This window comes from Azolla caroliniana, unplaced genomic scaffold (assembly GCF_043228905.1).
Source record: "Azolla caroliniana isolate FFs.n. ecotype wild unplaced genomic scaffold, voAzoCaro1.0.p SCAF_7, whole genome shotgun sequence".
Lineage (NCBI taxonomy): Eukaryota > Viridiplantae > Streptophyta > Polypodiopsida > Salviniales > Salviniaceae > Azolla > Azolla caroliniana.
Window position 1 is genome coordinate 17,551,912 of NW_028230442.1, and position 18,980 is coordinate 17,570,891.

An 18,980-nucleotide genomic window follows, 5' to 3' on the forward strand; every position below is an offset into this window, starting at 1 on the left:
CTTCCGAGGACTTCACCGCCATACGGGACGAGCTGGCTGAAGACTTCCGAGTCCTGGCAGATGAACAGCTGGTGCAGGTCCGACAACTCGTAGCTCAGCTAGACGATGATATGCTGGACGCTCAAATCCAGTTTGAAAGCTACGAGCGGTCGCGGGTTCGGGAAGAAAAAGCACGGGAAGCGGCAACGGTTAACCTTAGTGATGAGGAACCGTCGCCGGCCGAGGGCCAGGCCGGAACCAGTCAACCGGAGACCACTACGACGGAGGGAGCAACGATAGAAACGTCGGTGTCAGAGCAACCAACGGAGGAGAAGCCGCAGCAGCCACCAAAGGACCAGTCGCAGCAGCCATCAACGGAGCAGCAACAACAACAACAACCAACTCCAGATGAACTATTGGAGACTCTTGAACAAAGCATTCTGGATATTTTGGACGAAGAATAGCAAGGGTCGGATGGTGGATTCGACGTACAAGGTACTGTCCCACGGGCGTGCCATGTGTTACTGGCCAGCAAAGGAGTCTAGAGTGTGAAACGGAGGAGTTATTTAATTATTAAGAATGGTTGTAAGTAAGCTATGAGTGTGGACGGACGGACCGGAATCGGTATGCCGTTCCGAATCCGAACCGATCCCGAACAGGTGCGGATGGCACCGTTTTGTACTACAGACCGGAAACCTATTTAAAGGCCCGGTTACAATGTAATGAGCAGCAGATAATTAATAAAGATTAGTGTTTTTATATCTCTGTGTTAATTGTCGTTCTGCATTCATTGTTATATCTTACGCGTGTGATTGTTAAGGACGATCTTGCTAAGTAACCTAATTAAGTCGGATTAATCGTTGATCTTAATCCTCTTGCCGTAACACCCCTTTGGTGAAGTGTCTTCTGTAGACACCTTGTGTTAGGCCATTGTCCGGCCCTAAGAGTTAACATTTCTCTCTCTATCTCTCATGTCAGTGTAGTCTCCCTCTCCCTCTCTCTCTCTCCCTCTCTCAAGTTTCTAACTAATTTCTAACTTTGAAGTTTTTCTTTAACCTAACTAGTAAACCACATAACCGTCTTAACCGGTTTGAGCCGGTTTGGCAAGGCTCAAGGCAAGCCAAACTGAGCTCAAACCGTTTAGTCAAGCTCAAGCCTGAGCCAAGCCGCTAAGCCGTTTAAAACCGGTTTAGTTCAATGGTTTAGGCTTGAGCCGAGTCGCTAAGCCGTTTAAAATCGGTTTAGTTCAATGGTTTAGGCTTGAGCCAAGCCATTGCCGATCCCTAAATATAAATACTTACACACATAGATGTTTTCGTATATTTATATCACACATTAATATACATACACCCTGACATATATCAACCCGTATATCTTTTTTATACATGCATTTGCACACACATACATATGTACACATATATGTAACACATTTATATATAAATACTTATTTCGGGGCATAAGTAAGCATGATATACAAGCAAAAACCTACATTTATATAAAATTACATATAAAACCACACATGTGTGTGCGCACGCGCATGTACACATGCAAATACTTCAACACATTAGTATATGCATTCTCATTCACATTCAAGCACACATACGCAATAAAAAATGCATATGTACGCTCATACACTAACGTGGAGATATACACACATGCACACAAGCACATCTGTAAATTATTGAAGTACACACAAGTTCGTATACTCATAAACACCTATTCGCACAAATTTGCTAAATTGAGGTTCGTACAAAGCCTTAGCGAGGAGTCAATGCCAACACGATTGAACATACCAAGAGAGCTTACACCCACATACAACAAACATTTAAATGGAATAGCATATTCAACAAATCTTTATCAAACCCATCTTCCATGTTTAGGTCTTGGCTAGTTATCAAACCCTTCACCCATGAATTAGCAATTGTTATCTCTTAATGATTAAGCTATATTTGATTGTTCTTTTTTCTATTTTAGTCAATGACCACATTTTCAGACTTCATCATCAAGCTTCAGGATATCCTCAATGATGTAATCTACAACAATGACTCTAAATATCTTTCATCTATGGAAATTTCTTCTCAGAGTTTGTTAGTGTGAAGATCAAACTCTCCACAAGCTTCCTTGACATATAAACATTTAAATTGTTGGGTGAATGAACTTGGGAGTGGTAAATGTGTTGTATATCAACTATTAATGTGGGATAACAAGACCGAAAAGCTCCCTCCTTGCTCCGACATCCAAAGGAAATGTTGTTGTCTAGAGGACCTTGATACCACCCAATACAACACAAATGTCGTTGTTACAAGTGACTACTAATCTTTTGTATCATTGCTCTCTTGAGTCTCTTGGATGGCTATCATCTAAGGCTGAAGAAGAATGGAAAATACACAAATCTGATCATATGGGTGGTGGCTGATCTTACAATGTAGTTGGCATTCTAAATTGCCACCTGTAGCAGAGGTCTTCATTTGGAGAGTTCGGATTGGTGGATTCGCCTCTGGGATTAGCTCTAAAGCGTCGTGGACTAGGAATCGGGTAAATTGCTTCTTTTGCATTGTTCAAATGGGAGGTAGTAGTGCTCATCGATTTATACAATGTCCGATTACTTGTCAGATTTGGAGTTACATTTCTCAAATTTGGCAAGTTTTATCACGATTATTATTTGATACCTAGAAGATAATGGGTGTTTTGAACCCAAGACATAGTGGCCTCTAGTAAAGCAACTTACCAATAGGGTAAGCTAATTAAGAGAGAGAGAGAGAGAGAGAGAGAGAGAGAGAGAGAGTTCCAATCATAGTACGTAATATACTCGAATGCATTAGCAAACATTCCTTTTCATACGAATGCGTATGTTATAAAAACATTCTTGTGGCTTTTTTTTTTTTACATTTTTTACCTTTAACTTTCTTAGGTTAAGAACATTTACCTTATAATAAATAATGGATACAAAACTATTGGTATTTTCCCATACTTTGGGGGTGTTTACCATGCTCGAATGAGTGAAACATTCGCGAATGCGAATGCACGTATGGTTCATACTATGGTACTTCCCCCATACAATCAATGACTTCAATCTCTTGACCCCACCCAACAAATTGCTTCTTCTTCTTCTTCTTCTTCTTCTTCCTTCTGTTTTTCCTTCAGCAGAAGAAGTTCTTCTTCTTCTGATCAAATCTCTCCTTCTCAGAGGAGACTATTTCCAGGTACTATCTCTCTCTCTCGCTGTGGTTTTCTGTATTTTCTGTTTCTGCATTTCTCCTGCTGTTTCTGCCTCAATTTCGATATTGCTATGCCGTCCAATGTTCCGTTTTCTGTTCCTTGGATCTTTCCTCCTATCTTACTCATTTCTCAACAGATCTGGTTTCGTTTCTTCTTCTTCTTCTTCTTTCTTTTTGCAATCGCTGCTTTAGGTTTTCTTCCACTTTTCTTCCTCCTGTCGTTTTTCCATTTCTTTCTTTCTTATCTGCTTCCGTGGGTTTTAGTCTGATCTTCGAGGGTATTGGATCCGTTTGGACGTTGTTTTGTTAAATACTCGTATTTTAGCTTTCATCAATTTGGAATCTCTTGCATACCGATTTCTCGATCTGTTCTTTTCTTTCAAGACGTTCATTGGGATGCTTATTTATACTGTTTGGAGTATGAACTGTTGTTTTCTTTCCAGAAATTCATTTTTTAATGCTAATTTTACTCTGATCTGTGCATCCACGACATCCATTTTCTGCGTTTCTTGTGCTTTTCTATGCTCTTCTGTTGCAGTCGTAAGCTTATCTGTGTGGTCATGGTTCACGAAATCCATTCTTTGTTTAGCTTTGGTTTTGTTCGTATCGATCAATTTCAGTCTGTCTTTTTTGCTAGTTATTGTCTGTTATTTTATTTCTTATGCTTTTGGATGATATACTAGTTTTAGACTGATGTGTGATCTCCTTACTTTTCATTACCCTGGTCTGTGCTTTCATGGCATCCTTTTTCGGCTCACCTTTTGCTTTCAGATGCTAATTTTAGGCAGATAGATGTACTTCCATCACATCCCTTTTTTGTTTTCCTTCTTCTTTTGGTATGCTTTTCTATTCTAACATCAATCTATTATATGATTTCCTATTTGTCCTTGATTTTGACTGTTTTACTATGGTTTTATGGCATCTACTTGCTCTCCTCCTTTGCTTCCGGATTCTGTTTTTAGATTGATGTTTGCTTCCATATCATCTGTTTTCTGTCCGCCTTCATGTTTGGATGCTATATATTTGCATAGAATCCGTGTTCGGTTATCTTTTTCTTTAGATTCTAATTGTAGCCTGATAGATGTTCTTTCATGGCACCCTTTTCCTGTTTGATTTTGCTTTTAAATGCTATTTTTTGTCTGATAGATGTATTTTTGTAGCATCCACGTTCTGTTGCCTTCAATTTAGGATGCTACTTCTAGACATTTCTGTGCTTGTTTGGTATCCCATCTTCTGTATGCCTTTCCTTTTGGACTCTAATGTCAAGGTTGTGGAAATTTGGCCCACCATGGATGGTTGTGTTTATGTATACATGTTACATGTGTATGGTCATGTTGTTGACTCGTATGGTCATATATTGTGTTTCTTCTGCTGACGTACTAGATTCATTCCTGAAGATGTTCGTGTTTCTTGTGTGTATGGGTATGTGCTTTTATGTTAGTGTTTGTGCTGAAGCAAGAAAAAGCTAAAGCCAGTTTAGCAGCGAAGTAAGCCAAAATGCTAAGAATAAAAAACAATGTTTTTTTAAATCTCAGTAAAGAGGAGGAGCGTTTTGGTTGTGAGAAATCTGATGGTAGGAGAGATGGTCTAATCAGAAGTGGAGAAGGAACAAAACAGTTGAAATAAAGAAGCAACAAACAGGCAATAGAGATGGAGATTAACATCCACTAGAGGCCAAACTGGTGTATGAGACAAATCAGGGCTTTAAATATGGGTGAATTCATATCATCCATATAATTTAAATATGGGTAAAGAAGCAACAAACAGGCAATAGAGATGGAGATTAACATCCACTAGAGGCCAAACTGGTGTATGAGACAAATCAGGGCTTTAAATATGGGTGAATTCATATCATCCATATAATTTATGGCCAGATGGTGTTGGACCTAGATAGATAGATATTTTTAGCATCCATAGGGAGGCCAATATTGACCCATGGGACCTAAGTTCAAAAGTTATCTTGATGTGTGTCTCCTTCCTGAGAAGGGATATTCATACTTTGAAGCACCAAATCTCGATGTGTGAATAAGGCATACACATATGAGCCCAACCTTCTAGGTGTTCTCTTCAGTGTGACACTCAAGTCATCACCCGCTCTTAATATATCATCATAGATTTCATGAATTGCACTATATGCAGAGCATGTAAAAAGCAAGTGATACTCATCCTCTACTAGCCCTTCCTTGCATATCTTACATGCCTTTATATTTGTCTGATTCTGATTCCATAATGCAACTTCAATACCTACGTTGTGTGATCGAGTGCAAAGGAGTTTTAGGGCTCTACGAGAGTTAATATTCATGTTATAATGAGGTAAGGTTGAATACGATCAATAGGCCTTCTTGCCTTATATAGAACCCAACATTCAGGATTAAAAAAAGGATTTGAGCCCTTGACCTTACAATACATGTGTCAAAGCCTTACCATTGGGATACTTATTATGATACCTAGTGAATCTAATGGTGATTCTAATGCTATTATCTCTAGCAATGATGATACTCAAGGATTCACTGTAGAGCAAGTTCATATTATTCAAACCAATGGCTATTACTAGAGAGGGGGAGGTAGAGGAGAAGAGAGAAAAGAAGTGTAGCCCAAAGCTATGATGGCTGGCCTACACACTACAAAACTGGGCAAATATTACTACTTCCCAATGTTAATGGGCAATGCAAGTAACAAAAGCATTGTGATGATGGCATTGATCTTATTAAGAAATGAAGATGTTTCTCGTCTTCATGAATATTATCATAAACCTTCTCATCTTCATAAATATCATCTTATGTTGGTTTCAAGATATTAAGACAAGATTAATTGTAGGTATTGAGAATCCCATTTGGGAGGTTGACAATTTCAATTTCAGCAAATGTAAGCTCGAATGGTTCCGTGAACGTAATAGAAGTTGCTTATTTGGCTACTCTTCAATTAATCAAGTGTGATAATGTATTGAATTCTATGTGGATTTATGTCAGATTTGGATTATTTCCCACTCACGAAATGTGCATTCATGGCATCTGTTCTGTTTGTCTTTTCTTTTGTATGCGTTGTACAGAAGTTTGAGTCCAATAGACATCTATTTTCTGCTCGTGGATGGTTTTGTTTAAGTCAACTTACACGTAGTTTTTGCACACAGGTTTTCGTTTGGGCTCCATCTCCGGTAAGGATCCGATTCTGTATGATATATTGTTGCTGATCCTTATCACAGTATCCATATCCCGTATCAAAGATCACATATCACAGCATGGATGGCAACAAAGATGCTGCACAGAATTGTTTGAGCATTGGAAACCGAGCTCTCAAGGAAGGTGATAAGGTCAGAGCTCACAAATTCCTCTCCAAGGCATTAAGGTTAGATCCTGGTTTACCTCTTGAAAACTTGGTTTCATCATTAGAATCAGAAATAGGAGAACAAGACACTGATCTCCCCCCACGTGAGAAGAGCAAGGATACTCATGAAGCAAGTAGCTCAGATGGTGTTGGACCTAGTGAATCTAATGGCGATTCCCATACTAGCAATAGTAATACGCGAGGATTCACGGTAGAGCAAGTTGATATTGTCCGACGCATCAAGAGAACCAAAGATTATTACCAGATTCTTGGTTTAGAGAAAGAGTGTTCTGGTGAAGAGATAAAAAAAGCCTATAGAAAGGTGTCTTTGAAGGTTCATCCTGATAAAAATAAGGCTCCAGGGGCTGATGAAGCATTTAAGGCAGTTTCCAAGGCATTCGCATGTCTTAGTGAACCAGAACTCAGGCAAAAATATGATCAATTTGGCCCCGAGGATGGTCATGATGTTGCTCAACAAGCATATAGGCAACGCCAAAGGAATGGTTTTGTGTATGAAGACATGTTCGATGCCAATGAGATCTTTAATGCATTCTTCAACGGTTCACCCTATGCAAGTTCTGGTTTTCAGAGGGGTCATTTCGTAAGAACTTTTAGGACAGGTGGACAACAAGGCGGTCCACGTGTGAATACCCGTGAAGTGAACTTTGGAGGATTAATGAGTGTGCTTCAAATTTTGCCCATACTTTTGCTTTTTCTATTCAGTTATTTACCCTTTTCAAAGCCTACTTTCAGCCTAGAGCAAAGTGCACAGTATAATATCAAACAAGTGACCAAAGATCATGCAGTACCATTCTTTGTGCGGTCATACGAGTTCGATCAAGATTACCCAGTGGGTAGTCAGACTCGCAATAACATTGAGAATCAAGTGGAAAGAGAGTATAGAGATATTCTCAAGCACAATTGTCGAAGTGAGTTGGATTGGAAGCGATGGAATCCTACAATAAAAACACCTAACTGCGATGCGCTGAGACAGTTTTATGTTAACTGAGCTTTTTGAATTGTCTCGCATGCAATTGAGTCCTTCAATTACTTATATTGTAATGCTTTTCTCCTTTTAAACACACTGCACAGGAATAGTACATTCGGAATATTTCGACACTATTCAGTTGCAAGCATATTTATGTGTATTTATGTGGAGTATCTCTTTGCATTAGAATTTAGTTTTAATCTAATATTTGGTCTCACAAGAATGCATTCGTTGCTCTCAATGTCTGTATGTTAAGTCGAGGTTTGGGATGTTTCCTTGCTCTAAATTCTTCTCACTTTTAGTGTTCAAAAGTAAGCGATTTGATAAGTGACATAGAAGAATGCTTTTTAGATCCTAGAAACATTTCATGAGGGTGGTTATTGAAGTGTCTTCAATTTTGTGAACTGGATAACCACACTGTTTGTTTTACCTCATTATGGGTTTTAAGTTTACTACATAATGACGAACTATATTTAACATTTGAAACTCAAACAAAAAAATGCTCATGTCTATGCGTAAACCATCAATATATATGAAATTTGACGGATTTGTGCATTTGCATTTGGGCCTCACTTTGTCATGCAATGACTTTAGCATGTTAGTACAGAATAATTTCTTATTGCACATAGACATTGATAGCTATTACCCCCTTCGAAGTTGTTTGTTTAATGATGGGCAATGACCACCTCATTCTTAAAGGTTTTATAGAGCTTGTGTCGAAGCATTTGTACAGCATAAAATTTGTTCTTGTTTGTTATATGTATTTGAGGATATACATACAAGGAAGACTCTAGAGGAGATCAAATTTCCAAGAAAACCTTTGATTGAAATGGGGAGTTTCTACCCTTTGACCAAAGTAATAGTACTCACCTTCCATCCTACCAACTTCTGTGGATAATTAATGACGTATCGAAATTTATATTGTTTCCTTAAAAAATATTGTAGTTCTGGAGTAAATTCCGCAAAGTGAATCAAGAAGGCATGCATATGAGAGTGGAGATGATGTAGGGTTAAATTTGTTCATGTAATAAAGTGACAATTTGCAAAAATATCGTTACTTCTAGTTTATAAGAAGAGAAAAATGGTTTCGAAATGGAAAGAAAACATGTAGAGAATGTGGAAACTTGGACAAATCTAGGAATACAAAGAGACAATAACTTACAAACAACATCCGAACAAAACATTCAGAGAATCACAAAAAGAATATAAGTTGGACAAAAGAAGCTTGCAATGTCCGAAAAGCACACCAAGCAAGCCAATGGATAGCCTTGGGAATTTTGCCACCAACTTTTAACAGTGATATGATAACAATCATCAAGTTTTTTCCAAATTCAAAGGGGAAGGACATAATCCCAACATCCATTTCGCAAGTTGTAAAGACAAGTGGAGGGCAAGGAATTTGAACAATATTTGGCGAACATGGAAAAAAGTTAGTTGTTTGGAGCATCACTAGAAGATAAAGCATTGGATTTAATAACAACTAAAAAGGCAAAGTTTGCAAACTTACCTTGAATGATGGAGGAGGGACTTCAAAAACAAATTGAAGAAAAAACACCGAGTGAACTTATAACAAAGATAACATAAAAACTAGTAAAGCATGAGGATGATTTGGGAGAAAATAATAGTCGAGCATTCCAACAACTAGTCATTTGTCTAAATTAGAAGAAAGACCCACTCATTCTATATTTGTAGGTTACTTCATTAGAGCCTTACGAAAATTCTGAGATAAGACGTCATAGGAAAAAGAGTGGTAGGTGATGACCAATTTGATACATGGTTGAGCATTGTCCTTTAAATGTTACCTGAAAAACGAAAAAAAGGGGCACTACTAAGTACCAAGGAACCTTATGTTCCCGAAATACGACTCCCCTTTCCAATCAAATAATGAAAGAAGACTTCCCTAAAATTCGAAATATACCTCCTCATAAAATTTATTATATACATACACACATACATGCAATTACATATATTAAAACTTACCCAAGCACGATGTCTTCTCCTTCCTCACAACACATTGGAAGGTCAATCGTGTTTGTTTGTGTGTACAAATCCTTTGAGCTACTTGGCATTCCAAGCGTCTCCTAGTATCATGACATTCTTAAACATATTGACTATTTTGTGTAGCTCTACCATATTTGGGTGCATTGCCAATTGTACAAGAAAGCAATTTGTGGTTGCATAATGGAATGAATTTGATAATCTTTTCATGACTTCATCTAAGGGTGCAAAAGGATCCAAATCTACCATGTCATTATTTACTCCACATCTATACACATTGGTTGTCTCCATGGTAAATTAGTAATTAGCCAACCCATTCCTCTTCTTAGCATATGCATGCTCTACACATCCATATTTCCTGAATGCCCTCAATTGGCCCCATAAGGAATGACAAACACAAACAATTACACACGCATACACATTCATGTGTATACACACACACACACACACACACACACACACACACACACATGGGAAACATGATTAGTTATGATCTAATCTTGCACATGCTCTACTATTATATGAGCACTCAATAATAAATTTAGGTATCATACTCAATTATAACATTAGGTATTATACCGACGCACAAAATCGTTGAACCAAACCTCATCAAGGAAGAGCGAACTACATCAAAACTTCCATTGTACACAAAGAATGCCTACAAGTGCACCCACACCAAACAAGAAGGGAGAACTCCAATTCAAATTATCATAATCCATAACCCTTCTTCAACAAAGTTGTTATGCACACATAATGTAGGTGAGGGTAGGCCACTAATATTTATAAAACCTAAGTGAAGGGTATTTTCACTAATTTTAGAATGGGGCTCATGTAATTGGATAGAAGGAATGATATGTGCATGCACTATCATGATCTTGACAACCAATGAATGGAGAGCCTTGAAAACCAATATTCAACTAGCCTTGGAATAAGTATAAATATGAGGCCTAGCTACCCTCATAAAATGCATTATGTTAGAAGGCTAAAGTCTTGAGACACCATTAGTGTAGGCTAGGCTTTCCTACACTAATGGTACCTATTCCAAGTTACTAGTCATGCTAATATTTGTCAGAATGGGACATTGGTAGTATGATAGCAATGGCTTGATCATAGCTCTAGGGCGGTCACGAGGAACGGTTTCTTCTATCCAATCTATTCACCTTTCTTTTATTTTACTTTCGTCTATTGATTAGTAATAGACTCTTAACAAAAGCCGTCATCAAAGGAAGGAGATGGTGTCATGACATCACAAAAAGACACTTCTTCTTCTTGAAACCATTTCAGTTCAATGCTAGTCTTGGATACATCCTTGTAAGGCTTGTCCATTATGCTCATAATATAAATTCCTCCCCCCCCCCTTTTTTTTTCTTCTTTCTATTCTACCCTCTTTTCCTATTCAATCTAATGTTTGGCTTGCATGTGACAATGATAGGCAAATGAAACATGTGCACGATCAATGACAATTAATCACTTGTTGGCTTCTTAGTAAAGTATTGTTTGGGAATATGTGTAGTGGGATTCAACTCCATTGACGAGGCAAGATGCAAATTCCTTGCAAATGAGCATTGCGATGGGCAAGGTAGTAGACATTTGTTCCAAAATTTCAAAACTTCTCGAATGAAAAGGCTTGGGTTGGTGATATAGTACATGATTCAATGTTGGTTACACAAAAGAGAACAATTGGATTTTCAGGCAACTAGGATTTCGAGAGGTTATAGACTTGTTTTGCTCCACGATATAGGGTCTGACGATGATTATAATGTTGGATTATGCAAATTCCCTTTAGGTATTCACATGGGGTTGATGGGAAGTATGTTTGTATGTAGGGAACATGTGTGCCTAACAATCGACAATGGTTCGGGTTGAACCGAACAGAACTGCGAAATCGTAGCTTAATGGTAAAAATGGTTTGGTTTCGTTCCGCTTCAAGTTTTTTTTAACGGTTTGATGGTTTAGGGTTGCCAATTAATTATTTTTTTAAACAACCTACCTAATTCTCACATTTTAGGAAAAATCTTAAAAATTATAAAAAATTAAAATTTGAAATAATGAAAATTTTTAAAATAAAAAAAAACTGAAAAATTGGATTTTGACCTAATGTGAAACCCGAAACCAAACCATGAAACTGTGGTTTTTACGGTTTGATGGTTTGTTATTGTTTGTAACAGTTCGATTTTAACAGTTTTAGTTTTAATGGCTTCGTGCTTCGGTTTGGTTTGGTTCAAGTTTCAAAATGTTTAAACGGTTTGGTTTTGACACTCTCGAACCGAACTAAACCGTTGCCAGATTATTATGTGTGCGTAACAGAAGACAAGTGCTTTCCGAGGAGCCCAAAAAAAGCCAAAAAAGCCAAAAAAGCGAAAAGCAAAAAGCAAAAAGCAAAAAAGCTTTTCCCTTTCCTTCTCTTTCCTTTCTTCTGTCTTCTGTCTTCTGTCTTCTGTCTCTGTCTCTCTATTCTTTTCCCTTCTTCAGTCGGCAATCATCGCTCTCTTTCTTCCGATTCTCTGAGTTCTTCTTTCTCTCTTTGTCTGTCTGTTTCTGTGTCTGTCTTTGTGTCGGTTCGATCCGCCCCCCTCTAACAGCAGCCATGGAGCAAGACGCTCCCGACTCCCTTGCTCCCACCAAGCCCAAGGTCGGCGTCGATTACGATGCCCTCGACAAGGAGATCGAGCTCCAACGAACCCTTGCCTTGAAGGTTAGCGAAATCTCTCTGTCCTTTTCTCTGCTCTGCATTAGTTAGGGTTTTGAAGGAACGCTCGTCTTCTTCTTCTTCTTCTTCTTCTTTTCCCCTTTTCTGCTCGCTTCGGCTTCAAGCTAGGGGGTCTGTTTGACGGAAACATACAACGGTTAGGGTTTGCAGGTATGCGACGGTTTCAGCTTTCTCCGCGATGTTAGTCTTAATATGTACTGCGCCTTTTCCTGCCCGTTCCTCTGCAGGGTTAGGGCTTTAGCAGTTACGTGATTTTCTTTCATTCATTCATTCATTCTTTCTCTGCAAAGGTAGGGTTTGCAGCAAATCTATCCTGTCTCTTTCCCCTAAGAAGTTGGGGTTTGGAGCAAATATTTGCTGTATCTTTCCTCTAAGAAGTTAAGATTTGAAAGTGTATCTTCATCTCCTTCTCCGTACGGTTTGGAGTTGAAGGTAAATATTCGCCTCCATTTTGTTGGCAGAGGTAGAGTTTGAAGGTAAATCATGCTATACATTCCTTTCTCTTGGAAGTAGGGGGTTGAAGTGAAACTATCCATTTCCGTTCCTCTGAGAAGTTAGGGCCGGAAGGCATCTTCTCATTCTCTTTCTATGATTGGTCAGGGTTGATCAGATGCAGCTTATATCTATTGAATCTATCCATTTCTCCCTCTATGTGATTTCCTGTGTTGTTAAAAGAGATCTTTAGAGTGATTAACAGAGAGATTTTTCACAATAAAGGTTTTGGCATTAGCTAGATGTATTTCTTTTTCCCTCTCTATTGTTCAAATATGCAGAGTTTTTGTCATCACTGTACAAATTAGGCTCGATATATGTAGCAAAGGCACATGTTTTGTTTCCTTCTGTCACACTTCCGCTTGCTCTTTCTATGATTTTCTTGCTAAAGATTCATGAAGAGCGATCTGTAGTGCAACTCATGAATATCGGTTTTGGCAGTATGCGAAAGCTAAAATGTAGATTTCTCTCTTCCTCTCCCCCTCTCCCTCGTTTGTGCTGTGACTTTCTTGTAGTGTTAGAGAGATATATGACCTGATTTCATGAGTACAGGTTTGGCATGATGTGGAAGCAAAGGGATACAATTTTCTTTCTTTTCAGTGCAATGTGATAAATGTAACAGTGTGATTTAGTGAAGAGATCTCAAGAATGGAAGGATCAGTGTCTTTCTCTATAATTTATGTGGGTATCATATTTGTTAGAATGACATGATTATGATTAATGATGAGATTTTTCCATGTGATCTGCTCCTCATTTCCTGTTCTCGTGATTAATGAAGAGAAGCTAGATAGATGTCGTGTATATTGTGATTTGTTGTCTTGTTAACAAAGTCTGCTGTGTGATTTCTTCCCATTATTCAATTTCTTTTGGTATTTAAACGAGGTCAACAGCGTGATCAATAACGAGTTTTTCAAGGGGGAGAAAGAAAGATATATTAATGTCTTTTAAGAGGCCAAAATGGCCTGTAAGTCGAAATAAGAGATTACATCTTGAGTGTTTTCTCGTCTTTGAGAACATATGTCTTTTCTATGCAATGTAGCTTTGATTGATTGATTTGTTAGTCACGGTGAAGAATTTTCTATCCTCAAAGTATGCAGTGTAATTAATGAGGATTTGTTTTCACAGGAGGGAAAGCTAGATATTGCAATAGAGGCTTTGTTAAACTCTGAGAAGCAAATGAGACTGGTTGCTGACATTGTTGGTACGAGGAAGATTGTACTTGCTATTGTGCAACTATGTCGCGAGGCAAAAGCATGGAAGAAGCTTAATGATCAAATCATCCTCATCTCTAAGAGAAGAGCTCAATTGAAACAGGTAGATTTAAGAAGATATGTCATGTATGATTGCGTATCAAAGAATCCTTGATGATTGTATTGTCAAAGAACGATCCCTTCAATTGTTTTATTTAAAAAAATTCTCTAATTGTGTAATAGTTCAATTACAAAACAATCCTTTACAGCTTTATTAGCAAAGAATCTATAGAGGAATGGTTCATCTATCAAAGAATCCATTAATTCAAATATAAAATAATTTGCTATGGTTCTGTCATCAAAGCATGCTTAATATTTTACCATCAAAGATCTAAGGAAGATCTTAGCTGAAACAGTTATATGTCAGAGATGATTGCATATTTAAGAATCTGTGACTGTTCTATTATCAAAATATACATTACAGTTCTGTATCAAAAGATTCTTTAATAACACTATTATCAAAGAAGAAACCTTATTAGGTCTATTGCGAATCTCGAAACCATTAATAGCTCTATTACCAACGAAGAATGCATAATAGTTCTACTATTGAAGAATCTTTCGTAGTTGTATTAACAAAGAGCTCTTAATAGCTCTAAACAATTGTTAACCTGTGGTTTTATATGACTTTAGGCAGTCACTGCAATGGTTAAACAGTGCATGGAATACATTGATGAAACGCCAGATCTGGAAACACGCATTGAGCTGATTAAAACGCTCAACACTGTCTCTGCAGGAAAGGTTGGATTTCTTTTTTGTCACTTCAGATTTATTTTTATATGTTTGGCATTTTCATTGTACAAGTGTCATTGAGCTTTCACTTTTTCTTTTTGCCTTCCACTGATCAAATTAAACTTTGGCTATTATGAATCCCGACAGATATACGTAGAACTGGAAAGAGCAAGGCTAGTTAGAAGGCTTGCAAAGATTAAGGAAGAGCAAGGTCTTGTTGCCGAGGCAGCTGAGTTGATGCAAGAAATTGCGGTATGCTAATTATTGCATATAGAGGATTATTAGGGATGTGTTGAGAACACATCTGTTTATCTGTAATTAGTGTGAATACTATTATAAATACATGCATCTCTATCTCATTTTTATTGGACAATGGAAACAATTCATGACATTTGGACTGTCTAAATATTGTGCATTTTTATACCTAAAGATCTGCATTTAAAGAGATTACCGAGAGTTTGAATATTGAATTATACTATTAAACAACCACCACATAGTAAATATAGTAACCTGGTGAATTTTAATATCACTACAGAATAAAGACTTTGAAGATGCCTAACTGGCCATTGCAATTGATCAGCAAAAAATATATAGATTCAATCATCATAAATATTCATATGGATATTGAAGCTTTAATAGAAAACTAAAATTTAATACTATAGCTATAATTTTTGGTGCAGTTATCAATTTAAATTAGTATGCTAAATAAAGTAGTGTCATTTTGCAGGTGGAAACCTTTGGAGCTATGGCCAAAACGGAAAAATTAGCTTTTATTCTGGAACAGGTAAGGCTTACTTTACCCTCTATATAATATCTATTCGTGAAGCTTATCTAGGTGATGGTTTTAACTTGATGAATTATTTGATAACATTTAGTTATATGCTTCTCCAAATTGCGTGAAGTTTAGATTTTGTGGTTGTTAGATATTATGTACTATTCCAAACTATATGAAACTGAGATTTGTGGGTGGTAAATATTCAATTATGTTGCTTGGTTCATATATCAAAATTGAATTTTATGGATGATAGATATTCAATAATATGTCATCTGTATTATTCATTGTATTCTGAGTTATATATTGAAGTTGAGATTTGTGGATGGTAAATGTTCGATTTTGTTATTATCGAAGTTGAAATTTATGGATGATAGATCTTACATAATATGCTGTCTGTATTATACATTGAAATTAATATTTTACATGGTAAATATTCAATTGTATATGATCTCAAATTATAGATCAAATTTGAGATTTGTGGATGATGTTAGATATTCAATTAAATGTTATTCAAAGCTATATACTGAAAGTGAGATTTCTGGATGTTAGGTTCGGCTATGCTTGGACCGAAAGGATTACATGCGAGCGCAAATTCTTTCACGCAAGATTAGTCCAAGGGTATTTGCAGCAGATGATGGAAAAGAGAAAAAGAAGGTTAAAGAAGGAGATTCGGTTGTTGAGGCGCCGCCACCTGAGATCCCATCATTGCTGGAATTGAAACTCATCTATTATGAATTGATGATAAGGTTTAAGGGCATGCTTAATTTCCAGAGTTTCTATTGTAAAGTAATTACTATTGTTTTTTTCTCATTCTCTCTTTTGAGTTATAACAGGTATTATTCCCATAATAATGACTATTTGGAGATATGTCGGAGTTATCAAGCCATTTATGATACCCCATCTATCAAGGAAGATGCATCTCGAGGCATCCCTGTAAGTTATCATGTGATTTTCTTTCTCTTCATTGAACTCAATTAGCAATCCTTATTTTTTAGTTTATGAACAGATCCTGAAGAAAATTTGTTGGTACCTTATTTTATCTCCGCATGATCCGATGCAATCAAGTCTACTTAATAGTACCCTTGAAGACAAGAGGCTTTTGGATCTCCCAAAGTTTCGGTAAGAATGCTCATTTGATTTTGCTTTAATTGTTGCATGCTTTCTAATTATTATTCTGTTAATCCAATTGTGAGGGCACCCATTGTTTTTGTTCTCTTGTAATGAATAAATATTTTATTTCAAAATTTATTGGTGCCACGGTTCAATCAATGTCTAATTATCTGGGAGTTTTGTCTACTTGATTATCAACATTTAGTTTCTTGGGAGTATAGATCAAAATGTTGTTCTTTATTGGTATAATGGTGTCAAGGAATGTCATCAATAAAACCTACCCCAAAACTTTTGCAATCTAGTATTCATTTGAGCGTTTGACATAATCTGCATACCTGTAAAGAAAATTAAAGATATTAATTTTTGACAGTACTGATGATCGTATCTTATCAGCATCTGTTGTGGTTTATTTGAGGTTATCAAGCCAAACAAAGTATCCTATAATCCTGATTCATGCGTGAATACCATTAAAATGATTCTTTCCAGAACCTGTTATGGCCAAACCTCAGTCTGATGGGATTGAAAATGTTTCTTATCAGAATCTGTTGTGGTTTATTTGATGTGATTGGGGCTGCTTACAGTGTTTTAATCATATGGATTGAAGTGGAGTAAATTGAAGTATTGAAGTAAGTTCTTCTGGTTTTATCTGTGTATCTGATATTATAGCTTGCATGATCCATGTATTGCAGCACGTTGCTCAAGCTTTTTGTTACTATGGAGGTGATACAGTGGGATACATTCTGGAGCAATTATGAAGGTGAGTTCACTACAGAAACACTGGGTGAAAAGGCCTTCGAGAATCTTCGCCAGCGTGCCATTGAACATGTAAGTGCTCAATGAGGGTGAATTAATATTGTTGTAATGAAGATTTTTGTTTTCCCTTACTGATATTCTGCCATCTATTTCAGAACATACTTGTTGTTTCCAAGTATTACACGAGAATAAAGATGGATCGGTTTGCAGAATTGCTCAACCTCAGTTTACAGGTCAGAATATCCTTAAATACAATTGGATTTCTTTTTACTTTGTTATTACCTAAAGAACCTTCATGAACTCTGGAAAAGAGAAGAACAAAGATGAATTGACCACATAATTTGCACAAATAGCACCTGACAGAGATGAAGGGAATGAATTAGCCATATAATTTTTTCCCAAACAGGACATATTTCAGACAGATGGAAATAACCCAATTGACCATATAATTGCTCAAATAGCACATACAATAGCAATGAGTTTACCATATTTTGGAGTGCTATCCTATTATTAGTGTTTAGGGTATTGACAAAAATGCTTTATTCATGATCGCAGGAAACTGAAAAGCATCTTTCAGACATGGTTGTATCAAAGACACTAATTGCGAAAGTTGATAGACCAGCTGGAATTGTTTCATTCCAAACGATTAAAGATAGCAACGAGACGTTGAATGGATGGGCTGTGAACATTGAAAAGCTTCTTGACCTTGTTGAGAAGAGTTGTCACCAGATCCACAGAGAAACTATGGTTCATAGAGTAACTCTGAAAGCTTAGGAACTTTGAAGGAAGAAGCAACGAAAGAGACGGAGAATGTTTTCACAAAAAGAAGAGATATTTGACATTATGTTGATATGTTATCATGTTATGGCAATGGGACGAGACTTTTTAAGAGACATTTGACATATCCCAATACATCATCATGATAAGACAATGGAATGAAACTTTTTAAACCCTTTTTATTGTCTTTGCTGGAATGCACATTGATATTCGACATCTTACGTTCTAGTGTTGGAAGTAGTTTTTATATGCTTTTGTATGTATTGTGTACACAGCTAGTGCAAGCATGTATTGCATTGCATCCACAGCTTGCACTTGCCTTATATACTGAATGCTGTCTATGTTGAATGGAAAGAAAGTAATAGCGGTTCTTGATGTTAATTAACATCACGAATAAAAACAGATTCTTCAAATGTTTTAATGATCATGGAGGTTGCCAGTTACGTCTCAGAAATGGGTCTTTGAAACTATTAAAATTATTACTGCTTTTTGGAAACTACTTCAGTACAGATCTGTCTTGTGAAAACCAAAAGCCCACTGTCCCAATGCCCATCTTTCTGCAGATAGAAATCAATTCTATGGCAAGAAACTATGGATGAGATTGGTAGTTATGAATTAGTTTTTATTCCATTATTTTGAACTGACGATGTTTGTTTTCCCAATGGAATAAGGGTTAGACTGTGCTACTCTTTCTCTGGACATTGTTTCATTTCTATTTATATATTCTCTTTACACCTGTTTTGTCTCCTGATTGAATTATCAGTGTTTAAACAAAATAATGGAGAAGCTCAATGAACATGCGATGAAGAGCATGCTATTTCACACCTCCATAATTGTAGTCCAGTATCTCTACTTCCATTTATGAATTCATTTCATG

At 36.9% G+C, this 18,980-nt stretch overlaps 2 protein-coding genes across 3 annotated transcripts; both read left to right on the forward strand.

The window, feature by feature from the left end:
* The first annotated feature begins 6,283 nt into the window (after positions 1–6,283).
* Positions 6,284–7,716, forward strand: LOC147862122 (chaperone protein dnaJ 49-like). The gene has a single exon (XM_087322342.1). The coding sequence runs from the start codon at positions 6,436–6,438 to the stop codon at positions 7,528–7,530; it is 1,095 nt and encodes a 364-aa protein (XP_087178468.1). The 5' UTR covers positions 6,284–6,435; the 3' UTR covers positions 7,531–7,716.
* Positions 7,717–12,022: 4,306 nt separating this feature from the next.
* LOC147862123 (26S proteasome non-ATPase regulatory subunit 12 homolog A-like) lies at positions 12,023–18,319 on the forward strand. Of its 2 annotated transcripts, XM_087322468.1 has the most exons (11): positions 12,026–12,202; positions 13,835–14,023; positions 14,590–14,697; positions 14,836–14,940; positions 15,416–15,472; positions 16,013–16,209; positions 16,297–16,396; positions 16,470–16,582; positions 17,263–17,398; positions 17,482–17,559; positions 17,882–18,319. In XM_087322468.1, exons 1-11 carry the CDS (start codon positions 12,095–12,097, stop codon positions 18,098–18,100), a joined length of 1,410 nt encoding a protein of 469 aa, XP_087178594.1. In that variant the 5' UTR covers positions 12,026–12,094; the 3' UTR covers positions 18,101–18,319. The 2 variants fall into 2 exon arrangements, with proteins under 2 accessions (XP_087178593.1, XP_087178594.1); XM_087322467.1 differs by having other exon boundaries at positions 12,023–12,202; positions 16,013–16,396.
* Positions 18,320–18,980: the final 661 nt, after the last annotated feature.